The sequence below is a fragment of the Pseudopodoces humilis genome, chromosome 20, assembly GCF_049639895.1.
Source record: "Pseudopodoces humilis isolate 2021_Gansu_Grassland_sample_001 chromosome 20, ASM4963989v1, whole genome shotgun sequence".
Classification (NCBI taxonomy): domain Eukaryota; kingdom Metazoa; phylum Chordata; class Aves; order Passeriformes; family Paridae; genus Pseudopodoces; species Pseudopodoces humilis.
Genome location: NC_142219.1, coordinates 3389079 through 3410977, shown reverse-complemented (window position 1 = coordinate 3410977; position 21899 = coordinate 3389079). Strand labels below are relative to the sequence as shown.

The 21899-nt window shown below is 54.5% G+C and overlaps 2 protein-coding genes across 2 annotated transcripts; one reads left to right on the top strand and one right to left on the bottom strand.

Moving 5' to 3' along the window:
* Positions 1 to 6882: 6882 nt before the first annotated feature.
* Positions 6883 to 10797, top strand: MYL2 (myosin light chain 2). Its single transcript, XM_005524289.2, has 7 exons — positions 6883 to 6964; positions 7830 to 7919; positions 8520 to 8595; positions 9423 to 9527; positions 10212 to 10287; positions 10376 to 10424; positions 10546 to 10797. The coding sequence occupies exons 1-7, from the start codon at positions 6962 to 6964 to the stop codon at positions 10642 to 10644; spliced, it is 498 nt and encodes a 165-aa protein (XP_005524346.1). The 5' UTR covers positions 6883 to 6961; the 3' UTR covers positions 10645 to 10797.
* A 553-nt stretch (positions 10798 to 11350) lies between these two features.
* Positions 11351 to 18337, bottom strand: CCDC63 (coiled-coil domain containing 63). The gene is made up of 11 exons (XM_005524562.2): positions 18332 to 18337; positions 17558 to 17712; positions 16959 to 17148; positions 15757 to 15876; positions 15082 to 15263; positions 14460 to 14641; positions 13606 to 13814; positions 13098 to 13172; positions 12506 to 12677; positions 11661 to 11852; positions 11351 to 11496 (listed from the first exon to the last, which is right to left on the bottom strand). The coding sequence occupies exons 1-11, from the start codon at positions 18335 to 18337 to the stop codon at positions 11351 to 11353; spliced, it is 1629 nt and encodes a 542-aa protein (XP_005524619.2).
* Between the last annotated feature and the right edge of the window lie 3562 nt (positions 18338 to 21899).

The following is a 21899-nucleotide window of genomic DNA, read 5'->3' as shown; positions in this document are numbered from 1 at the left end:
AGCTGAAATCCCAGCCCTGGTGGCATCAACAGCAAATTCCATGGATGCTCTGAGACCCCAGCCATGAGTGCCCAGGTGCTGCTCCTGCTTGGGGGCACACAGCTCAAAGCCTCCAACCTTGCTCTGGCAACCCAAGCACTATAAATAGACCCCCTTATCCCCCAAATCATAAAAATCAGGGAGTGGAAATTGCTGGTAGTCAGTGAGATTTGTAATGAGATTGGGGCTGCTGGTGGTGCCAGGAAGCTGCTTCACCTCTGGATTAATGAGGCTGTAATTAGCTGGGGGTTGGAGCAGAGGCTGTGCAAGGGGAGATCCCACCCGGGAATTCATTTCCATTCCTCCCTCATGGCCAAGGGGAGGTTTGCTCATAGATGGGTCAGCAAACCCGGGTGGGATGGGTGGTCTTTGCCGTGGGGAGAGCTGGTTTCTCTCCATGCCGTGTTTGTGACCAAGGTGCCCCTGGGATCTGCTGTTGGACAGCACCAGGACAGGTCCCAGGCAGGGATCTTCTCCCTGCGCCCCCATAAATCACCGCCCTGCTCTGCTGCCCAGGGAACACGGGAGCCCTGCTCATAAATCAGGAATAAAACTAACTTGGCGTCTTTGGTGAGCAAATTAAATTGTGGGCTTTGGAGGAATGTTTCTGTTTGGCCAAATCATCCATAAATCAATGGGAGCCGTAAGGAAGAGGAGAGGGACCGCACCCCGTGCCACCTGGAGGGACGGAGAGTTGTGGGGTGGCACAAACCAGCCCTGTGTCCCCTCGGGGGCTGCCCCATGGCCCTGGAGCACCCCGGGGAGAGCAGGGGGACCCCGGTGCTGTCACCCCCCCTCCGGCGAGGGCTCACCCGCCCCGGGGAGCGCTGCGAGGCGCAGGTTAATAAATCAGTTTGTCTCCAGCCCCGTTTGCTTTGTGCGCCTGACAATAGCCCGTTGTAAATGGCAGCCCCTTGCCTCCTCTCCTGAAAGGCTTTTAATTAAAATATGGAAGGGGCTTTTCTGTGTACTTAAAAAAAAAAAAAGATTTCAGCACACTCCCGTTCCAGGCGTTAATTTATTCCTGCCTTCCTGCCCGTTTGTGATCCACGGAACTCCTTTGTGCGGTGATCTGGCCCCATTAGGCAGCGAGAGCTGCTGATGGTGACCCAATCTGATGGTGACCCAGGGCTGACTGCGAGCTTGCTCGGTCACCTTGTCCCAAGGATGGGCAGAGGGACAGCGGGAGCCTCACCAAGGCACAGCAGGGATGTGTGAGGCTCTGGGCACCCCGAGTGTGGTCCAGGTGTTGCAGAGCTCTGTCCCCATCCCGTGCAGGGGAAGGCAGTGCAGCCCCTGTCGGCTGTTTTGGTCCTGGTGTCCCAGAAGCCCTGGCAGAGGTTCTGCTGCCCTCCCTGTGCCCCCTCTGCTGGGATTTTGTCTCCTCCGGTGGGAAAAGCTAGGGCCATCCCAGGGCTCTGTCTGGCCTCAGGGATGCAGGATTCTCCACAGCAGTGAGGTACAAGTGAGGTCCCTTCCCACCCAAACCATTTTCTGTTTCTGTCTCAGCACAGAAGTCCTTTACCACAGGTGGTGGAGCTTCATGGCCATGTCGCCTCTCCCTGCAGCCCCACTTCCCTCTCCCTTTGCTCCTCTCTCCTCTGCTTCTTTCCCTCCTGCTCCTCTCCCTCCATTACTTCTCCCATCCCTTTTCCATCCCTTTCCCATCCCTTTTCCATCCCTTTCCCATCCCTTTCCCATCCCTTTCCCATCCCTTTTCCCATCCCTTTTCCCATCCCTTTTCCCATCCCTTTTCCCATCCCTTTTCCCATCCCTTTTCCCATCCCTTTTCCCATCCCTTTCCCATCCCTTTTCCCATCCCTTTTCCCATCCCTTTCCCATCCCTTTCCCATCCCTTTTCCCATCCCTTTTCCATCCCTTTCCCATCCCTTTTCCCATCCCTTTTCCCATCCCTTTTCCCATCCCTTTTCCCATCCCTTTTCCCATCCCTTTTCCCATCCCTTTCCCATCCCTTTTCCCATCCCTTTCCCATCCCTTTTCCCATCCCTTTTCCCATCCCTTTTCCCATCCCTTTTCCATCCCTTTCCCATCCCTTTTCCCATCCCTTTTCCCATCCCTTTTCCCATCCCTTTCCCATCCCTTTTCCATCCCTTTCCCATCCCTTTCCCCATCCCTTTTCCCATCCCTTTCCCATCCCTTTTCCCATCCCTTTCCCATCCCTTTCCCATCCCTTTTCCATCCCTTTTCCCATCCCTTTTCCCATCCCTTTTCCCATCCCTTTCCCATCCCTTTCCCATCCCTTTTCCCATCCCTTTCCCATCCCTTTCCCCATCCCTTTTCCCATCCCTTTCCCATCCCTTTTCCCATCCCTTTCCCATCCCTTTCCCATCCCTTTCCCATCCCTTTTCCATCCCTTTTCCCATCCCTTTCCCATCCCTTTTCCATCCCTTTTCCCATCCCTTTTCCCATCCCTTTTCCCATCCCTTTCCCATCCCTTTCCCATCCCTTTCCCATCCCTTTTCCCATCCCTTTCCCATCCCTTTTCCCATCCCACTCCGCCTCCCGCCGGGACCGCACAGCGCTCGCTACAACGTCGCCACCTGGCGGCCACCGCGGGAGCTGCAGCGCGTCCCCGGGGGACACTGGGGGACACTGGGGGGACACTGGGGGACACTGGGGGACACTGGGGAACACTGGGGGGACACGGGAGAGCACCACCGGTCACGGTGGGGGGGACGCAAAGGGACAAGGGGGGCACAGGAGTGCAGGTTGAGGCAGCTCGGGGCGGTGACAGCCCCCCTTGGCTGAGCCCCGGGATGTGCGGAGAGGGTGCCCGGGCCGCTTTCTGCCTCGGCTACTTATTGCACGCGCATTTCCCCTGCAATTAGCACATGCTCTTTAATTAATTTTCCTCCTTTATTGCTTCGCCCAAATTATCTCAGCCCCGGCTGAGCCGCTGGAGTGCTCACGGCGGATAACGCTGCTATTTATGGCTTTCCCTGTCCATGCTGAGGCTCGGGAGGCCGGGACAGCCGCTCCTCCCGGGGCCGCATCCTGCTCTCGGTGCAGGGCACAGCCTCGGGACGGGCCGGAGCTCAGGAATTGTCTGTTCCTCATCCCCATCCTCGGGCCAGCCACTCCCCGGCTCTGTTTGGCAGCTGGAAGCTCTTCCCCAAATTCCTGAGCTGGGCAAATCCTCCCGGCCATAACCACGGTGCTAGAACTTTCCAAGGGAAAACGGAGCCGAATCGGGCAAAGCTGCGGCATCAAATCTGTCCAGAATAAGCTGTTACACGTGGAAACCTTCTGAACACCAAGGGGAGGGGGGTAAAACCCTCAGAAAGCTCTTGAGGATGCTGCCAGCAGAAAGGAGTTGAGGGGGAGCATGGTGGGCAAGGGAAGGATGTCCCCAAAACCTCACACAATGGGAACCGAGGCGCAGGGATGTGACAGAAACCATCTGTGGCAGAGGAGATGAATTTCAGCCACCAGCCAGCACCAGGGCACGTGGGTCACCCCCACAAATCCCCAGTTCGAGCATCAGGGATGGGGTGGTCACCTCTGGCAGCTCCCAACTGCAGCTGCCAGCAGCACAGGAATCTGTATTTCTAACTTTAATATGCTTTCCCCTTTTAAAATAATCATTACCAATAAACAAATACAGTAGCCAGTGTATATAAACATCAAATTAAGTAGCTACATGCATTTGTTATATTTGATATAGCCTTGTTAACTGGAAATTCCCAGGTTTGGAATATGTATTGATTTCAGTAAACATATATTACTTTACTGTAAGTACCCACAGCCATTGTAGTTAATATACAACAGTTTAATTTAAAATGCATTAGTTTAATAAAAATGCATAAAACAGAAGGGAATTGCATTAGCTTCAATAAAAAAAAAAAAATTCAATTTCATAAATATTATCCAGTGTTAAAATGCATTGATTTCCTGGGAAAATGTATTGGTCAGAGGTAATTTACATTGGTTTGGATGGGAACGTCCCGGAGTGTATACATATGTATTAGTTTAGTCAAATGTGTCTGATCACAGAAAAAAATACTGGCGGGAGCAAAGGATATTCATAAGGAACGGGCACGGGGCGGGCTCTGGAGCATCCTGACCCTCTGATGTGGCTATGCCTGGGGCTGGACACTCCCAGATGAGCTCCGTGGATGCTCGGGCTCGGGGTTTCGGGGATGCTGCCGGGATCCCCGGGACACAGAGCCTTTATCGGCCCCGGGCAGGGCTGGGCTGGGGCCGAGCCTCAGGCAGAGCAGGCTCCCGGCACAGAGCAGGGGTTAATCAAATCCTTTTGACTCCATTTTTTATCGAGCTCATGAGGGGCTGGCCTATTAATTAGAAAGGCTTTTTTCATGTAAAACACAGGCTCTTTCGCAGATAAGAAGGGACGATGCTTGATTTTGCCGTGGCGCAGATCCGTGTGTTATTCCTTGACATCCATTCACAGGCTGCAGCCACTTCCCACAGCTCTTTTGTTCGCTTCAGGGCTCCAGAGGCAGGTCTGTGCATACAGACGTATTTAAAGCACTCGGGTTTTCCCGGGGGCCGACAAGCCCCCCAATATCCACAGGAGGAGAAGGATGTGATGTGCCTGGAGGCGCTTCCATCTGCAGGCTGGAGCGGGGTCCTCAGGGGAGAGCAGGATCTGGCCCCTGCAGCACAGAGGATTTCGGCTGATAGCAAGGAGTGAGCAGTGGAGCAGATGCGACGTCCTACAAATCACAAGAGAAGCCCTGGCAGCCATCTGCACCCCATTCCCATCCCGGATTTCTTTTCCACATCTGCACCCCATTCCCATCCCGGATTTCTGTTCCACATCTGCACCCCATTCCCATCCCGGATTTCTTTTCCACATCTGCACCCCATTCTCATCCCGGATTTCTGTTCCACATCTGCACCCCATTCCCATCCCGGATTTCTGTTCCACATCTGCACCCCATTCCCATCCCGGATTTCTGTTCCACATCTGCACCCCATTCCCATCCCGGATTTCTGTGCCACCCTCGGCACCGCAGACCCTTCAAAGCCCGCAGCCACCGCCTCATCACAACACCGGGGAGAGACCCTGGTTTCTTCCAGGCTGGGCAGGCAAAGAAGGGTTGTTCCTGAAAAAATGACATTGTGGGAGATCTGCAGAGCTCCAGGGTTTCCTTCTGAGCGTCCAGCCGTGCCCCAGCACGGACAGGGAGCCGGGGACAGGGACAGGCGGAGCCCGGGTGGCGCCGGTGGCTCCACGGCCGCCCAGTCCTGTGAAACCACCACACATCACTTCCCTGATGCTTATGGATTTTTCTTTAATGCCACAAATTAAGGTAATTGGGCTCGGCTGGCCGATGAATCCGGCTGAACTTGGCAGGACGAGGGACAGTCCGTGCCGAGATTGATCCCCCTCATCCCCGGCTGTGCCCGGGGCTGGTCCTGGCCCCATTTCTGCCCCCGCGGCTCTTTCTCCTTCCCTTTTGCTCACACAGACCCCAAAACACATCCTGAAGTCCCTTCCCTGAGCTGCAGCTCCATCCAGACGGGATGGTCATTCCCGGATCAGGAGTTTTTCTCCTCCACAAGCACTTTTCCCTTCACACTTCCCTGCTGCCCACCGAAACCCTCCCAGTAATGCCATCCTCGCCGGCGGCCAGTGCCAGGGATTAAACACGATATTTGTGACCTCCGGGAGAACAAGGGCAGCGTCTGGGCAGAGCCCGCAGTTCCAGGGGTCTGGTTTCACAATTCCTTTTGTTCCCAGCCCTGTCCCAGACCTCCCCGCTCGCCCACCACCCTTCTCGGCATGCGGAGGGGACAATGCCGGGCAGCGAGGCCACCGGCTCATGGCCATGCCAGGCACCGCAGAGCTCGGGGGGCTGATGGACATCCTTGGGCTGGCAGCAAGCCCGTGAATCCCCCTCCAGTCTCATCCCGGCAAGGCGAGAGGGAGATAAAACGAACAGGCTGAAGACCAAAGGGAACCACCCAAGAGCAGCCACAAGCCCTGCTCCACAAGGGCAGCGGACATGGAACAGGTTTTGTGGGATTGCTGCCCGCCTGCCCGTGGGTTCCTTGGCTCTTGCTGCAGGAATGCCGAGCCAGAGAGTCCGGGCACCATCACTGCAGGATGTGTCCCGGGTACAGAGTCTGGAATGGGGAGAGTTAAATGTGTGTGTCCCACCGGGAGTAAATGTTTGGCTTAACTGGGTGACAGGTGCTTCAGTGGGGGTGACACATGAGAGAGGAGCTCTTCGTGCTTGCCCGGGTCTGTGGGAGCTCTGTGGGAGCTCCGGCCCCGGCAGCCTCGGGGATGGGGCTGGATGTTCTGCTCTCGGCTCAGGCCGGGTCACCAGGCAGCTGCTCCTGCTCCTGGAGCATCCCAAGGGAAGCGACCCACGGGCAGGGAGGCTCCTCTGCCTCCCGCAGCCGAGCGGCTCCCGGCTTTGCCTTGCCAGCTCTGCGATGGGGCACCAAGGCTCGCAAAGACGCCTGGAAACACCGAGAAAAAACATCCCTGTCCCAAAGCTTGGGGGATTCCAGCCGCGGGGGGGGGTGCCCTGGGGCCAACCCCTCCCTGCCTGTGCCAGCGGAGGGGACAAGCCCGGCGCCAGCCCGAGTGACAAAGGCAGGTGGGATTGTTCCTGTGCAGTCCCGGGACAGCATCCCCGGGGTGGGAGCCGGGGGCCGCCCGGTTTCGTTAACCTTGAAACCCTGCCGGGCTCACATGTCACGTCAGTCGCTGACAACAACAAGCTGCTATTCCAGATTAGAGAGAGAGGGACAGAGAAAGGCACAGACAACAGGGTTGGGAGAGGCCAAATTACCTATTACAGCCAAAAGTGGGCATGGGGCTATTTTTAACGCCCAGGGGGGTGTATTTATTGTTCCAGCCAGGGGGAGTGAGGGAGTGCCTCTGGGACACCCCTCGCAGTGACATCGGCGGCTGAGCGAAGCCATGGTGAGTACTGAGAGCCCAAAGAGACAAAATCCATTCAATTTTTTTACCAGAATCTCTTAAGGGAGCAAAGGAGCTAAGAGAGAGTTGAGGGCCAAGGGTCTTGTCTGCCTTGGAGAGGGGGTGAGAAAATTGGGGAGCATCTGGCTGGATCAGCAGCATCTCACAGGGAACAGAGAGGTGTCTCCCATGCCAGCAGAGCTTTCAAATGAGGACAGATGGTTTTACGGTCCAAATGCCATTTTTCTCTTTTCTCTTCCTTCATGCAGTGAGAGGAAGGGCCGTTTTGTGCCCCCCAAAATTTTCCTCCTGACAGACCCCCGTGAGAGGAAAAGGCTGCAGGAGCAGGCGCTGGAATGGGGGATAATGGGCTGGGTGGGACAGTGAGGGGCTCTTCAGTCCTCTTCAAAACACACATTGACCCATTTCTGGTTCATGCCTCGGTGCAGGAGGAGGCAGATTTTTAATTAAGCCTCATTTTAATGTCTGCACAGCAGGGTAAAGAAGCACCGACCGACCACAACCCTCGTGTGCAACCTCAGCACTGCTCCCAAAGCCAGGAGGGCTCCAATGGGAATATCTCACCCCACTGCTGACCCTTTTACCTGCCAGTGGGAGAAGTGATTTCACTTCTCATCTTTCCTTGGAGCTCTTTGGCTAAATTCACCAGGAGCTGAGATTTAAGCAGGAATCTTAGAGCCCCTCAGTATCCCAGAGCTGCAGGGAGAAACTATCAAGCCCCCAGGGAAGAGAGCACCAGCCCAGGGCTTCCACAAAGGAGTCACAACCAAGAATAGGGCACTTCCATGCTTTTATTTCACCCCATAAAAAGCCAGCAAGCTAATGGTGCATACTTGGACTCCTGCAGGCACCCAAGAAAGCCAAGAAGAGGGTTGAAGGTGCTAATTCCAATGTCTTCTCCATGTTTGAGCAGGCCCAGATCCAGGAATTCAAAGAGGTAGGTGGGTTTGGTGGGAAGGACCGAGGGTCCTTGATGCGATGTGACCTTCATCTCTTTCCTTGGTGCTCTCAAGTGACAGCTGGCTCACACCAGGAGGCAGCAGGCTCGGTTTTGGGTCGTTTTATTTTAAAAGTGAGAATAACTCAGTGACACCGTTAAATCCGACATCGCCCCCAAGCTCCCGAGGAGCCTGCATCCCGCAGAGGATCTGGCAGCATCCAAGGGAGCTGGAGCACATCTCCCAGCTCACTCCCATCTGCCTTGCCAGGAGCTCTGACCCCCTGCACGGCAGGCACAAGTCCTGTGCAGACCCCAGTGCCAGGGATAACTGGAGGAGCTGATGGCTCAGGCTGGCCTCTCTCCTGAGAGGGCTTTGGCCAAGGAAAGGGTTTGTACAGCACTGGGGTTTGAGTTGCCCCAGGGTGCAGGACTGTGCGGGGTTAGGGTGAGTGAGGCGCACAGAGCCCATCCTGGGAGGGTTCAAAATGCCCTTATCCCATCCAAGCTGAAGGGAGAAGGAGGAAGGTACTAAAGCCTTTGCAAAGGGTGACAATTCTCCTTTTCTCTGTGCTCCCTGCCCTGCTCCTGCGCTTCCAGGCATTCACCATCATGGATCAGAACCGGGACGGCTTCATCGACAAGGCGGATCTGAGAGACACCTTTGCTGCCCTCGGTGAGCCCAGCTCCAGCGGCCTCCCCTCCCCAACAGCTCTGCCAACATTAGACCTGTTAACTGGGAGACAAGGACGGGTGGGGCATTTCACCAAGCCCTTGTCATCCACCAGATCTCCCATTTTGCCAAAAAACTCCTGATCCAAACCCAAGCCCGTCAGCCTGGGAGTTCCCTCAGGGGTGACCCAGAGCAGCTCCCACAGCAGCGCTGGTTTATCCTGCTGCCACTGGAGCCAGCTCCTGGATTACACAGCCAAACACTCCCTGTCTTCTCCGTGCTTGGAAGCACCTGGCTGTGCCCATCCCACGGCATCCCAGGGCCTGTGGGCTTTAGGGGGATTTAGGGGATTTGTGGGAGGCTGTGACAATGCAAGCTTTGCTCTGCCATCAGAGGTCAGCGTGAATCAGCAATGGAGTTCCAAGGACAACCCAGCCTGGGGAAAAAGGATGTGAGCGATCAATCCCATTTGTTTTGGGTGCTGGGGGACAGGGAGAACTCCAGTGCTGCCAGTCTTGACCCAAAACACCTTCCAAGGAGGGCTAAAAGAGGCTGATCCGTGGGGCAGTGAGGGAAGGAAGCAGCACAGCTCAGTCCTTTGCATCTTTCTTTTCTGTGATCCTGGAGCCTGAGAAGCCAGAGCTGGAGATGATTCTCTCAGCCCACTCCTGCTGCCTCCATTCCATGTCAGAGGTGGCTCCCCAGGGATGAGCTATTTGCTTCCACTGGGGGAAAATCCCCCAGGGAAGGGTTCTGTGGCGTGTATTTTTAGCCCCCAACACTCAGAGCAGGACACGGATCCATGACTGACCCACAGCTGCTCTCCCCAGGGCGCCTGAATGTGAAGAACGAGGAGATCGATGAGATGATAAAGGAGGCACCCGGCCCCATCAACTTCACCGTGTTCCTCACCATGTTTGGGGAGAAGCTCAAGGGTGAGAGGGCACCTGGGGAGCTGGGAGCGGTCAGAGTTGGTCAGTGGCATTGCCCCAAAACTCCTGCTGATTTGCAGTACCAACCATCCCTAGGTCCAGAGATGCAGATCTTATCCCACATCCCCCCAAACTGTTGGGGGGTGTGAGATGGTCTCCGTGCCTCAGTTTCCCCAGCCATTTACAAAACCCAAATGGCTGTGCTGCTGCTGCTGCTGGCCCATAGGAGGAGGGGACAGTTCTTGCAGCACCTCTGAGCCCGCTGACACCAGCGGTGCCAACAGTGCCCCACCCCCAGCTACAGCCAGACTTTGACCCCCCAGCCCATCTGGCTGCACCCTGAATCATGCACTTAACCCAAGGAATGCAGCCTCCTGCAGATCCCCAAGAGGCTGCAGGGCCCCAAGGGCTGTGCCTGGAGCTCTATAAATACGCTCCAAAGATTAGATAAATGCCGGATGCCGGAGCGGTGGCGACACCGCCTCCTCTGTGCTCACACCACGACCCCACGGCTGCTCCTCTACGTGCCACCAACTTCAAGTCTCCAGCTGCAGGGTCAGCATTCCTGCAGGGACCCCCCACTTTCCAGTCTGCCCCCCGTTTTGCCCCCAAGGCTGGGAGAAGCAGGAGGCTGCAGTTGGCTTCCTACTTCACCATCCCCAACCACCACGGCTTTGTCACCCACAGGTGCCGACCCAGAGGAGACAATCCTGAATGCATTCAAGGTGTTTGATCCAGAGGGGAAAGGCCTGAAATCTGCCTAGTGAGTGCAGGGGTACCTGGGGCAGGGAGTGATGGGGGTGCCCCCATCAGGACCTTCCCAGTGCTCACTGTGCTTCTCTCGTTTGCAGCATCAAAGAAATGCTGATGACGCAGGGGGAGAGGTTTTCCCAGGAAGAGGTATGATCTCCTTCCCACCCTCCGCCAGCCTCCCTCCATCCCAACAGACCCCATCCCTCCTCCCAGCCATGGTCCCAAGCCCCTCCCGTGCCACCTTTTCTCCCTGGCTGTTCCCTGGCAGATCGATCAGATGTTCGCTGCCTTCCCTCCGGACGTGTCTGGCAACCTGGATTACAAGAACCTGGTCCATGTCATTACTCACGGTGAAGAGAAGGACTAGCCCAGGCTCAGGGCTGGGGCTGGCACTGCAAGATCACCTCTCCCTAGGTCACACGGGGGTTCCCTTTCCTCTTCCCCTGGAGAGGCACTTGCCTGGGAATTTGGCACGGGAATGGCATTCACATTAAATGGCCTTTTGGCAAGAGGAAATCCAGCTGCTGGTGTGAGCAGTGCTTGGGCTTGTGTGGCATGCCTCTGCCCCGTGGGAACCCCCAGATCCTTCCAGATCCCGCTGGCCCCAGCACCCCAGACCTACTGCACGTCACCCTCACTTGTCCTCCAGTCCCTCTCCCTCTGCCTCCCACTCCCAGCCCCAAACCAGCCTGTTCCACACTGGGCTGTGCCCATCCCGCCTGGTCCCACAGCCCAGCACTGAGCTCGGATTTACTTCAGGCAGCAGAGAGTTGTGAGCTTCTGCCAGCTTGGCAGGGAACACCCCGTGAGCTCATTGCCTGCATCCCACGAGCCAGGCACGGTGCAGGGTAGGGACCGTGGTCCCCATCTCCGGCCTTGGGGACAGGGATGTCACCCCATGGTAGAGCTGCTGATCCCACCCTGGCTGCGGGTGCTTTGTCAGCAGTGGGTGGAGCCATGCCAAAATATCACCTGGCAAGGTTCTGAAGCCTGTGAAAGGTGTTGGGCTCCTTCCAGAGAAGGAAGATGGAATGATGCCCGGGATGCAGAAGCTCAAGAATGAAACTGCTTCTTTAATTCGTCCCTGTCCCTGGTGGGCTCTTTGAAGGTGATGTGAGTCTCCTCCTCCTCTTGCCCGGGCTGGGCGGCCTGGCCAGCTCCTCCTCCTTCTTCTGGATAGCGAGCTGACGCAGCTGATCCCAGCTCAGCGGCTCTTCCTCTGCCCAAGAGAATGGCCACCCCATAATACACAGTTTTACAGGTCTCACAGCCCCGCTGGGGCAGGACAGGCTGGAGGGGATGGACTGGGAAGGACATGTGGCAGCATGGCCAGGCAGCCACGGGGGATTGGGGAGCAATCCCAGCCCCCCACTCCCTGCTCACCGGTTTTGGGGTCACTGGTCTCCAGGTCTGGGGGGGGCGGGCAGAGCTTGGCCCGGTCCATGACCCAGAGGAGGCTGGAGGCTCCCTGGAGGGGGCTGATGAAGGACTGGGAGCGCTGGGTGCGATCGATGGACGTGTAGCGTAGCAGGGACTCCCTCATCAGGAACTCCTTGACCTTGTCCTCCACAGGACCTGGGTGGGAAGGAGCAGAGTCCCGCAGTGTCCCAGCACCAGGACCCTGCCCAAACCCACCCCTGGCTGCCTGCAGAGCAGGGGATCCACTGCTTTCCATCCTTTGGGTCAGGGGGCCAAGGCTGGGTTGTGGAATCACAGAATCACAGGGTCACTAATGTTGGGAAAGACCTCAAAAATCACCAAGTCCAGCCTCATACTGAATATCCCCTGCCTCTTAAAGCATACCACAAAGTGCCACATCCGCTTTATTTTTTGAACACTTCAAGGGTGGTGACTCTACAGCTTCCCTGGCGAGCCTGTTCCGATTCTTGACCACTATATCAGTGAAGAAATTTTTCCTGATATCCAACCCAAACCTCCCCTAGTGCAATCCCCCTTGTCCTCTCACTGACTGCCTGGGATAAGAGGTTGACCCCCACCTCACTTCAACACCCAGAGCCACGATGAGGGTTTGGGGAACCACTGGGATGTTTATACATCCAAATCAGCTCCCAGATTTGCTGGGAATTTGGTGCTGCAAATTCACTTTGGGGCACACATGGCTGATGGGACAGGGGACAACAAAAGCTCAATTAAAACACAGCGTGAGTGGGTGGTGGACAGGACTTCCCAAGGCACGTGGCACGGGAAGATGGGCAGCCCTGACCTACCAAAAATTGGCACCAAGCTCTCCCCAAGAGGCTTCAGTATCTTTGTAGTGTCGCAGTCCATGTCTTTCAAGAGGGTCTCCATACGAGACTGGATGTGTGCCAGGAGTTTGCTGGTCTCCTTGCACTTGTTCTCATACTTGTTGGCTTCCTCGGTGGTCTCTGTTATTTTTGCCTGTCAGCAAAGGTTTTGCCAGGTGTCACACCAGCCCCTCGCTGGCCCCGCCACCCCAGTGCTGCCCGGTTTCCATCTGGAGACAGAATCACAGGATCCCAGGATGGGTCGGGTTGGAAGCGACCACAGTGGGTGGTCTGGTCCAACTTCTGCTCAAGCAGGGTCATCTCAGAGCACAGGACACAGGATTGTGTCCAGACAGTTCTTGAATATCTTGAATATCTCCAGCTGCCCATGCTGGACCAGGGCTCACAGTCACCCCCTCACCATGCACTGGGAGCTGCCAAAACCTTTGCAGGGCCCTTTTCTGCCCACACCTCTCCAGCCACCGTCCAGAGCAGGACCAGAGCCCTTGGGATGAGTGCCGGGACAGACAGGGATATGCTGCCTTTCCAGAGGGAATTCAAAGGAATTCAATACCTCCAGCTCCTGCAGGACTTGAGTCCGGGTTGTCTCGGCTTGTTCCCGCTCCGTTGTGATGGCCATCATATCATCCTGTGGAAACACCGGCACGTGCGGTGGGGACTGATGGAATCCTGCCCCACCCGGAATGGACGGGATGGAATCCTGCCTGAGCCGCCAGACGGAGGCTGGGGACAGCCCTGGGAGCAGGGACACCTCCAGGCCAGGATGGATAACCCCGCTTCCCGCTCCAGGCAGCCCCACAGGGTTCGAGGGATCTCCTGGCTCTCCGGGACACTGCAGTATTTTTGCTGGGTACACGGTGGCAGCATTGAGACACGTTTAGCTCTGAGAACGCAGCGGAGTTGCAGTTTTGGCTACTCCTTTGCATCCCCCTAATCCCACCTGTGTGGCTGGAGCCAGGCTCTGGTGGGGGCAGTGATGCTGGACACTCAGGAGAGGACAAACCCACCCTGACCCCAAATCACTGCCTGGAAAGGGCAGACGTGAAGAGCTAGGAACAGACCTGGATCGCCTGGATCCTCTGCTTGAGACCCTCATTCCTGACGTTCAGCCTAATGGCATAGCCAAAGAGGATGAAGAATCTCCTGTCCTTTTCAATGAAGTCCTCCAAGAAATCGTCAATGTCTCCATCCGACAGCTCCAGCAGACGCTTGTAGGCCACCTCATAGCTCTCCTTTTGGCTCTGTTTGGCCCTCTCAGCTGCCTCAAAGGCTGAGGAAGAGACAGAGAGCCGTGACTGCCCTTTGCAGAGCCTTCCCCGCAGTGCTGTGGGGTTTGCTGCAGAGCTGGGGCAGGAGGGAGCAGTGCTGGAGGGGCTGAGGGTGCCTCTTTCACCAGGAAACAAAGCAGGGATGTCATGAGAATAGAGCAAACACCTTGGGATCCCCTACCAGGAGGACAGAATGATTAGATTGGATGTCAGGAAGAAATCCTTCCCTGTGAGGGTGGCAAGGCCCTGGCACAGGTTGCCCAGAGCAGCTGTGGCTCCCTCACCCCTGAAAGTGTCCAAAGCCAGGTTAGACAGGGTTTGGAGCCACCTGGGCTGGTGGAAGGTGTCCCTGCCCATGGAGGGGGTGGAACTGGATGAGTTTTAAGACTCCTTTCCAACCCAACCCATTCTGTGGTTCTGTGATAAAAGCAGACATGGTTGCACACAGGAGCAGCTCCCTGTCCCCAAGACAACTCAGACTCACTTGGTTACCACAGTTCAGCCTTTTTGCTTGTGGGGTGAAGGTGGGGCAGGGCAGGCATCCTGCCTTTGGGGTGCAATTCTATAAACCACCATGAGCAGCCCCCACCATCAGCTCTGTGGACTTGGAGTCTGTGGTCCCAGGAAAACAAATTCTCCTCTGATACCTTCTCTCTGCTTGGCCTGTTCCTTCAATTCAGAGTGATCTGTACATTTGCTGAGGAAGAAGTTTTTCAGCCTGGTCTCCTTGTGAAGGGCACACTTCCTCTCCAGCAGCCTGATGTTGTACTGGATGGTTTCTCTGTAGCGCACGTCCCGAATGTCCGAGATCCGCCCCAGATCCTCCATCCTGCACACAGACAGCAACACTCGCACCTTGTGGGTGTATAAGGCTCTGTATTCCTGGCCACTGCCAGGAGTTCTAGGCCTGGCAAAGCCCCTGTGATGCTGTGCCCATTCCCAGCTCTCATCTGGATGGAGTGGAGTTAGTCCAGAGGGAATTCCCAGCCACTAACACAGCTTTTGGTGGGGTTTTGTACTAGGGCTCAGTACCCAGCTCAGGTGGGACTCAGAAAAAAGAGTCCCTCCATGGGGCAGTTCATCCAATCCAAAGAAACAGATGGAATAGCTGGAATAAAACACCCTGGAGGTACCAGGGTTTATTACCCCACACTGACCATGAGGAGAGCAGTGAATCCTCTCTCTGAAGGCTCAGTTGACTTGAACACTCATCGCTGGCATCAGCCATCAGCCCCAGGTTTTGCCCAGAGGGCTGACAAGGCCACCTACCACTGCTCGTAGTCCTCGGTGGCTTGCTCGATAGCATCGTTCAGCAATTTGTTCTGCCGAACCAGCCTTCTTTCCAGCTTCCAGTAGGAGTTGTCATAGATGGCTTTCTGGATTTGCAGGCTCACCATCTCCTCTCGGAGCCTGTTGTTCCGGGTCATGATGTTGTTGTAACGCACGGTGACCTGGCGAGAGCAAAGCTGGAATTGGTGGGGGACTGGGGGGTTCAGGTTGCTGCTTAAAGACCTTGACCAGGGCAGGGTCCAACACAGCCCAGGAGATTTGAAGAGATTTCAAAAGAGATTTGAAGCTGGCCCGGCACTGTCCTCCTCCCCCAAGAGAGCAAAGGCAGCAGAAGACCAGGTCGATCACAACAGAGACCTGGAGCTGGCTTTGTCCAAGGCGAGGTGGCTCCAGGCAGCCCAGTTTGATCACAAAGCAGGTGCAGACCTTCAGGCCTCTTGGCACAGCTCAAGTGCTGCATTTGGGTCACCAAGCCTGAAGGAGCCTTTGAGATATTCTGGGAATGATCAGGCCAGGGGAACAAGCCAGGTGCTTCATGCAGCTTGTGTCAACCAAATGCATTTGTACCACTGTGCTTTGTCCTGACCAGAAAGGTCCCAGACCCCTTTGTGACCCCACACATGTTCTCCAGAAGTCTCCAGAATGTTTCCTTACATGATTTAGATGCATCTCCAGAAATTCAATCTTCTTCTGCAGGTGTTTGTGACTCTTTGCCTCCAACTCTCTCCAGGTTGTGTCTCTTTGCTTCACTATCTTTTTTTCCAGCTCTACAACCTGCACACACACACAGGGGAAAAAACCCAGGAAGTATAATCTCCACCCTGACATTCTGGACTCTTGTCAGGACACAGAGCCAAAGAAAATCCTCTCTGTTGACCTGAACTACAGCAACCATGCTATTAATGAGCTCTCAGTTATAGGAGCAGCTTTAATCCCAAAGGATCCCATCCTGCACACGCAGAAACATAAACTGTAACTGGGAATGTTGGGGTTTTTTTTGTGTCAGCTGTTTTTGGAGGGAACTCCAGCAGGTGCTGAACACGGCACAGCAGCACTTTGCGGAGTGGAATGGCGAGGAGGATGGGGCTTTGGCAGAGGTGTTGTGCTGGCCAGGCAGGGATCTGTGCAGTCCTCCCAGGAATGAGCAGAGGAAAACTTCAGCCAGAAGCGGGGAGCTTCCAGAGGAGATAAATCCATGGAAGAGTGAAGCAGTTGGAGAACAGCGAAGTGGGGGGCAGGTGGGGGAGGGATGACTCAGACGAGGCAGAGTTATCATCCCTGACAGAAAGCTAACCCTGTTGGGAGAGCTCTGCAGCACCTCCAGCAACGGCAAACTGTCCAAGCATGCTTCCCTGGCATCCAGCTTGGGCAGCTGGCTCTGGGAACAATGCTGAAGGGAGATGTCACTTCCATAGCCCGCGTTTCCCTTGACTTCCCACCCCACTCCTGCCCAAATCCAACCAGGATGCCCTCAGGAGAAGGGATGGGACATCCCTCAGATGCTGCTCTTCCTGTATTTGCCACATCTCAGACAGCCCTGTTCCAGTTTTACCTCCTTTTCAGGAGAATAAAAGAAGTGAAAGGAGAAGGAGAGGGATGTTTGTGGCCCCAGGCTGGTGTGTGCCACCACACAGGGGTGCAGGGACCGGTGGGACAAGGTTGAGAGTCCAACCTCACTTTTCCAAGTCAGTGCTGCTGACTTGAACGGGAGCCTGGTTCTATCCATTTGTCATTGTCATGTGTCACTTGCCAGGAGGAATATTCCAAGGCCTGAATTAAATGTTTTACACTGAGGAGTTTCAGCCACAGGTCCCACTCTGTGACTCTCAGGCAGGGAACACTCTGGATGCTCTCACCTGCTTGGCCAGGTCACCTAGCAGGGCTTTTCTTTCTTTGATCAGGACATCATTCTGCGTTCTGATCTGCAAAAGGCTTCGGAGCTTCATACGATTTCTGTTGTCCCGCAACAAGTTACTCGGGGAATAGATCTGGCTCAGTGTTAATGTCACATGTCTGTGTTCTTGCTTCAGATCATCTATTGCTTTTCTGTGAAAACAGAACGACAAATGACATTTAGCACATCCCATGTGCCAGGGCAGGTCCTTACCCCTCCCCATCTCTGCACTGTGGTCCCCAGATCTCCTTATAAATAAGAGGGAGCAAAGTTTTTATGTGGGCAGATGTGATAGGACAAGAGGGAGTGGTTTTAAACTAAAAGAAGAGAGATCAGAGGTTAAGAAGAAATTCTTTACTCAGAGAGTGGAGAGGCACAGGGTGCCCAGAGAGCTGGGGCTGCCCCTGGATCCCTGGAAGTGTCCAAGGCCAGGCTGGACATTGGGGCTTGGAGCAACCTGGGACAGTGGAAGGTGTCCCTGCCTGTGGGATTCTATAAATCTGTGACTTCAGCATGGAGGAGCTTCCCAAGCCTCAGGCAGCCAAGCAGGGCTCTACTCACTCCTGAGCCTGCATTTGCCGCCAGATATCGGCATCGAAGAATTTCCTCTTGTATGCTTCATGATGAAAATGGGTCTGCAGCTGCCTGATGTCCACTTTAGCCCTTTTTTCCTTATCTTTTTCAGAGAGCTCCAGGTCCGCTGAGGCTTCTCTCCTCTGCCACAGACAAGGGAGGGTTTGGTCACTTGAGCAAACGCCGCCAGCAGTGGCAGCACCAGCTCCAGCTCTTCCCTGGCACCTGAGATATCCATCACCACCCAAAACATGCTGGCTGAGCTGGAGCCAGCACCTCAAGGCCAGGACAGGGAGAGACCTCCACCAGTGAAGGTGATGGCAGGTTGTCACCTCTTTTATCACCCAGCACAACAGCGAGGACCACGTGAGTCAGAGCCATTGGTGCTGGGGATGTGGATGAGCCCAGCTGACTGCCCAGGAGTGGAGCAGGAGTGTTCCTCTCCCCGACCATCAGAAGGTGCCTTCTAGGTGAGAAACTGCCCAGCAGGCAAGCACTGAAGACAGTTAGACCCACCACTACCCGTGTCCTCAGCTGACTCAAATTCCCCAACTCTGCCTCTCCCAACACCCAAATCTCAGCCCAGGGCTTCATTCCTGGCACAGGAGGACAGCAAAAGCAGCCCCACTGCTACCCAGCACCTTGTTGGCAAGTGCAAACCCTGCTCCCGATGCTGGATGTGTATTTCCTTGGGTAAGATCCCCACAGCAGATCCCACATAGTCCCTGTGAAGTTCATCTTTAGTGTATCCTTGTTTTTTACCTTCATTTTCCCTGTCTAACTCTGCCAGTTGCAGACGCCTCGGGAAAGGAAGAAGTGAAACTCTGCAGGTACAGGATTGCTTTCCAAGGGGAGAAATGAAACAGGAGTAATGTTGTAACAGGTTGTGTCCTCCTGCCCATCCCTCAGCACCCGCTCGCATGTTTGGCACATGAGGAAACCATCACAGATGGCTGCAAGTGGAATAAAAGGAGAGCATTTCTGGTGATGTCATCGTGAAATTATCGAGTTTTATAAGTAGGGGAAGAACAGATGGTTTGAGCTATTCCACCCCATTCAGTACCTGGGTTTCCATAGAAATTCCAGCGAGGCCAGCTTCCCCCACCCTGTGCCAGCAGAACACCTGGATTCAGCCCCCCTGCCCTACTGGTGCCAGGAGGGCAGCAGAGTGGACATCCCTTACCCCCAGAGCTGGTTCCCAGCAGCCACACCGCAGTCCCTCGGGTCCCCCTGTGTCCCCTGGCACTGCTCAGCCCCACACAGGGCACCGCAGCTCCTCTCCAGCCAGGAGACAGAACCACAGTGACAGTGGGGTATTCCCAAAGATCAAAGCCTGTTTCCAGCAGGAATCTCAGGAGAAGGGAGAACCTAGAAGAGAACTGGTTCCAGTTGCATCCTGCACTGCGCCAGGTTCCGTGGAACAATCGCAGGCTTGGTTGCCACGGCAGCATCACTGCAATGGGGTGAGGATGGTGCTCACCGAGACAGATCAAGCAAGGAGTTGCTGGGACCCCACATTACATGGACCAAAGGGGTTTCTGTGCCCCAAAACCAGCCCTGGAGCATGTGCTCCAACTCCTCCCTGGCTGCGTGTCCACAGCAAAGAGAAACCCTCATTTGGAATTGACCCATAACCTGGCGTTCAAAGCCTTTTACTCCAACAGGAGCAGCCAGGGGTTCACCATCCCCAGCAGTGCTTCAGGATTAGGGCTGATGCTCCCTCCCCACCTAGATCCCAGCTCCACATCCAGATTTTTGGCCTTCCAATCCGATTTTTATCTGTTTTATCCATAAAGAGACCATCACCACCTCACTGCCACCGCTGCTGGCATCCAGAGCGTCAACGGTTGGTGCTGCCAGACTGGGGAAGGACCCTGGGGACAGGGACCAACATGTTAGGTGGCTGATTAGGGGACAAGTTGAGTCTTCATGCCTGCTTCTCTCCTTTCCATGCAGGGAAGCACACAGGAACTGTGGACTGAGTCATAAGAGCCACGATAATCCTTTCCCTGTAAGCTGGAGCGCGTGGCTCCTTCCCAGGGACTGTGCAAATGCTGGGATTCCTGGAGGGCAGGAGCACAGGGGCTGTGTTTGTAGCCTTGGAGTTGCTTACTCAGCTGTGGGCTGAAGGGGAACAGAGCAGTGCTGAAGGTGAGCAAAGGGCAGCCTGTCCCAGTTTGCAGGGCTGCGGCGAGTTCAAAGCCATGAGCAAAATCCCCGAGCGGGGCATCGGCACCTCCCCGTTATCCCAGAGACTTTGATGAGCTAGCAGCCCAGCCACCAAGTTCCAGGCAAATTCCCAGCCAGACAGGCTCTGAGGAGGCATTTAACTGGAAATCATACTCGTGGCAGAAAGCAGAATGTGGTGTTTGATAAGGAAAATCACAGCTGAGAGCAGAGCCATGCTGGGAAGGCACCGGAGCCTGAGGTTCCCACCAGGGCTGGGGGAAGCTCCCAGAGATTCTCATGCTGTTCCTGAATGATCAACAACTCCGTGGGATAATAACAACAACCTCTCCAAGGGTGAGGCTGTCACACAGTCCCAGTGGCCCTGGCTGTGTTAGAGGACACATCCCTCCCTTTCACCCTCAGCAGAAACAGGGCCAAACCCCCAGTTCCCAATAAAAGTAGAGGTGCAGGAGTGAACATTATTTTTCCAGAAACAATGCCACTCAAAGTCTTGTTTTTCCTTGGCTTGGACTAGTCCAGCCTCAAAATACAGCCCATATCGTCTGTCCTTTTTGTGTTCTTCTCCATGGACCAATTCTCAATTGTTTAGCAATGAACAAGTCAGTAAATTAAACTATTCAGGAGGGCTCTGATTTGGTAGAGTCTGTGTCTGTCTCCCTCATTGCAGAAGCACTGATTTGACTAAAGAGGACTCTTCTCACCCAAACAATGCCTGACTGTCACACTTGCTCTCAGTGAGGGTGACTTCATTGTTTGGATGGACCTTTCAGCAGAACAGTATTTGGGGAAGGATGAGATTGTCCATAACATTTGAATCCAAAAAGTCTCCAGTTTCTGGGAGAAACAGAAGAAAAGTGACTTTCTATGCAATTTTCAACTTAACCAATCTTGCCTGATTTAACAAGTACATTTAGCACTGATTGACATGCAGAAATTATTCCTTCAGCAGCAGATCTGGGAGCTAATTAAAACTCATTGTACTATATTAAGGGATGAATTCCGATCTGTGCAAGCAGTGTAAACTTTTCCTGATTCCAGCAATGATTTTCCCATTTCGCTGGGTCCAGTTCACAGGGGCTGCAGGGGGTGGTCAGAGCTGGGCTGGGTCTGAGCTGAGCTCCCACCTGGGAGCATCCCATTGATGTCAAACAAAATCTCTGGGGTAAGCTGGAGAATCAGGCCCATATTTTCATGCAAATGTAATACATTCATGTTACTTAATGCCTATTTATAATAAATCCAGAACTTAATTCTACTTAACCCGTCTTTAGTGTTTGACACATGAAATCGGTGAGTCAGAGGGCTATATATGGAACTGTCAAAACTTTCTTTTTACCCTCCTCTAAAAGCCTGGATTAAATCATAATCAAACTCCTGTCAGCTCCAGCAGCAGTGCTGGGATGAACAGGAAGATGCTGACAACTGCTAAGGCAGCTGGTGGTGGGGAAAGATCTTCTCAGGCAACAAATTGATGGCTAAGACCTCAGAGAAAAGGTTCTGAATTCAGGCACACGCCATGTCCATTTGCTGGAATCATAGAACCAGAATGGCTTTGGTTGAAAGGAGCCTTAAAGCTCATCCAGCTCCACCTCCTGCCATGGACAGAGACACCTTCCACAAGCCCAGGTTGATCCAAGCCCCATCCAACCTGACCTTGGACACTTCCAGGGATGGGGCAGCGACAGCTTCTCTGGGTAACCTGTGGCAGTGTTTCAAAACGCTCTGAGTAAATAATTTCTTCTTAACATCCAATCTAATCTCTCCTATTTTAGTTAAGTATCATTCCCCCTTTGTTCTGTCACCGTCTGCCCAGGTAAATGTCCTGGGGACCTGGAGGGATCCCTTGGCCTCACGGTGTCACCTTACCAAGACCTGCCTTGTGAATGTGTCCACACTTTTCTAGCCAGGTTTTTATTTCTTTCCTCTGATGAATGTTATCTTCTCATGTGCATGAATCAGCTTTCAACAGGCAAGGCCAGTTTTGGTCCAAAGCCCTCATGAACACATGGAGAGCTGTAGACCTGCAGCTTTTTGCGACTGGTTTGAGTTTTGCTCCATGTTTCTGGAGAAGGGGTTTTATTTCAAATATACACCATCTACTCCTCAATTGCTGAGCTATTCTATCCCTGCACGATATCAC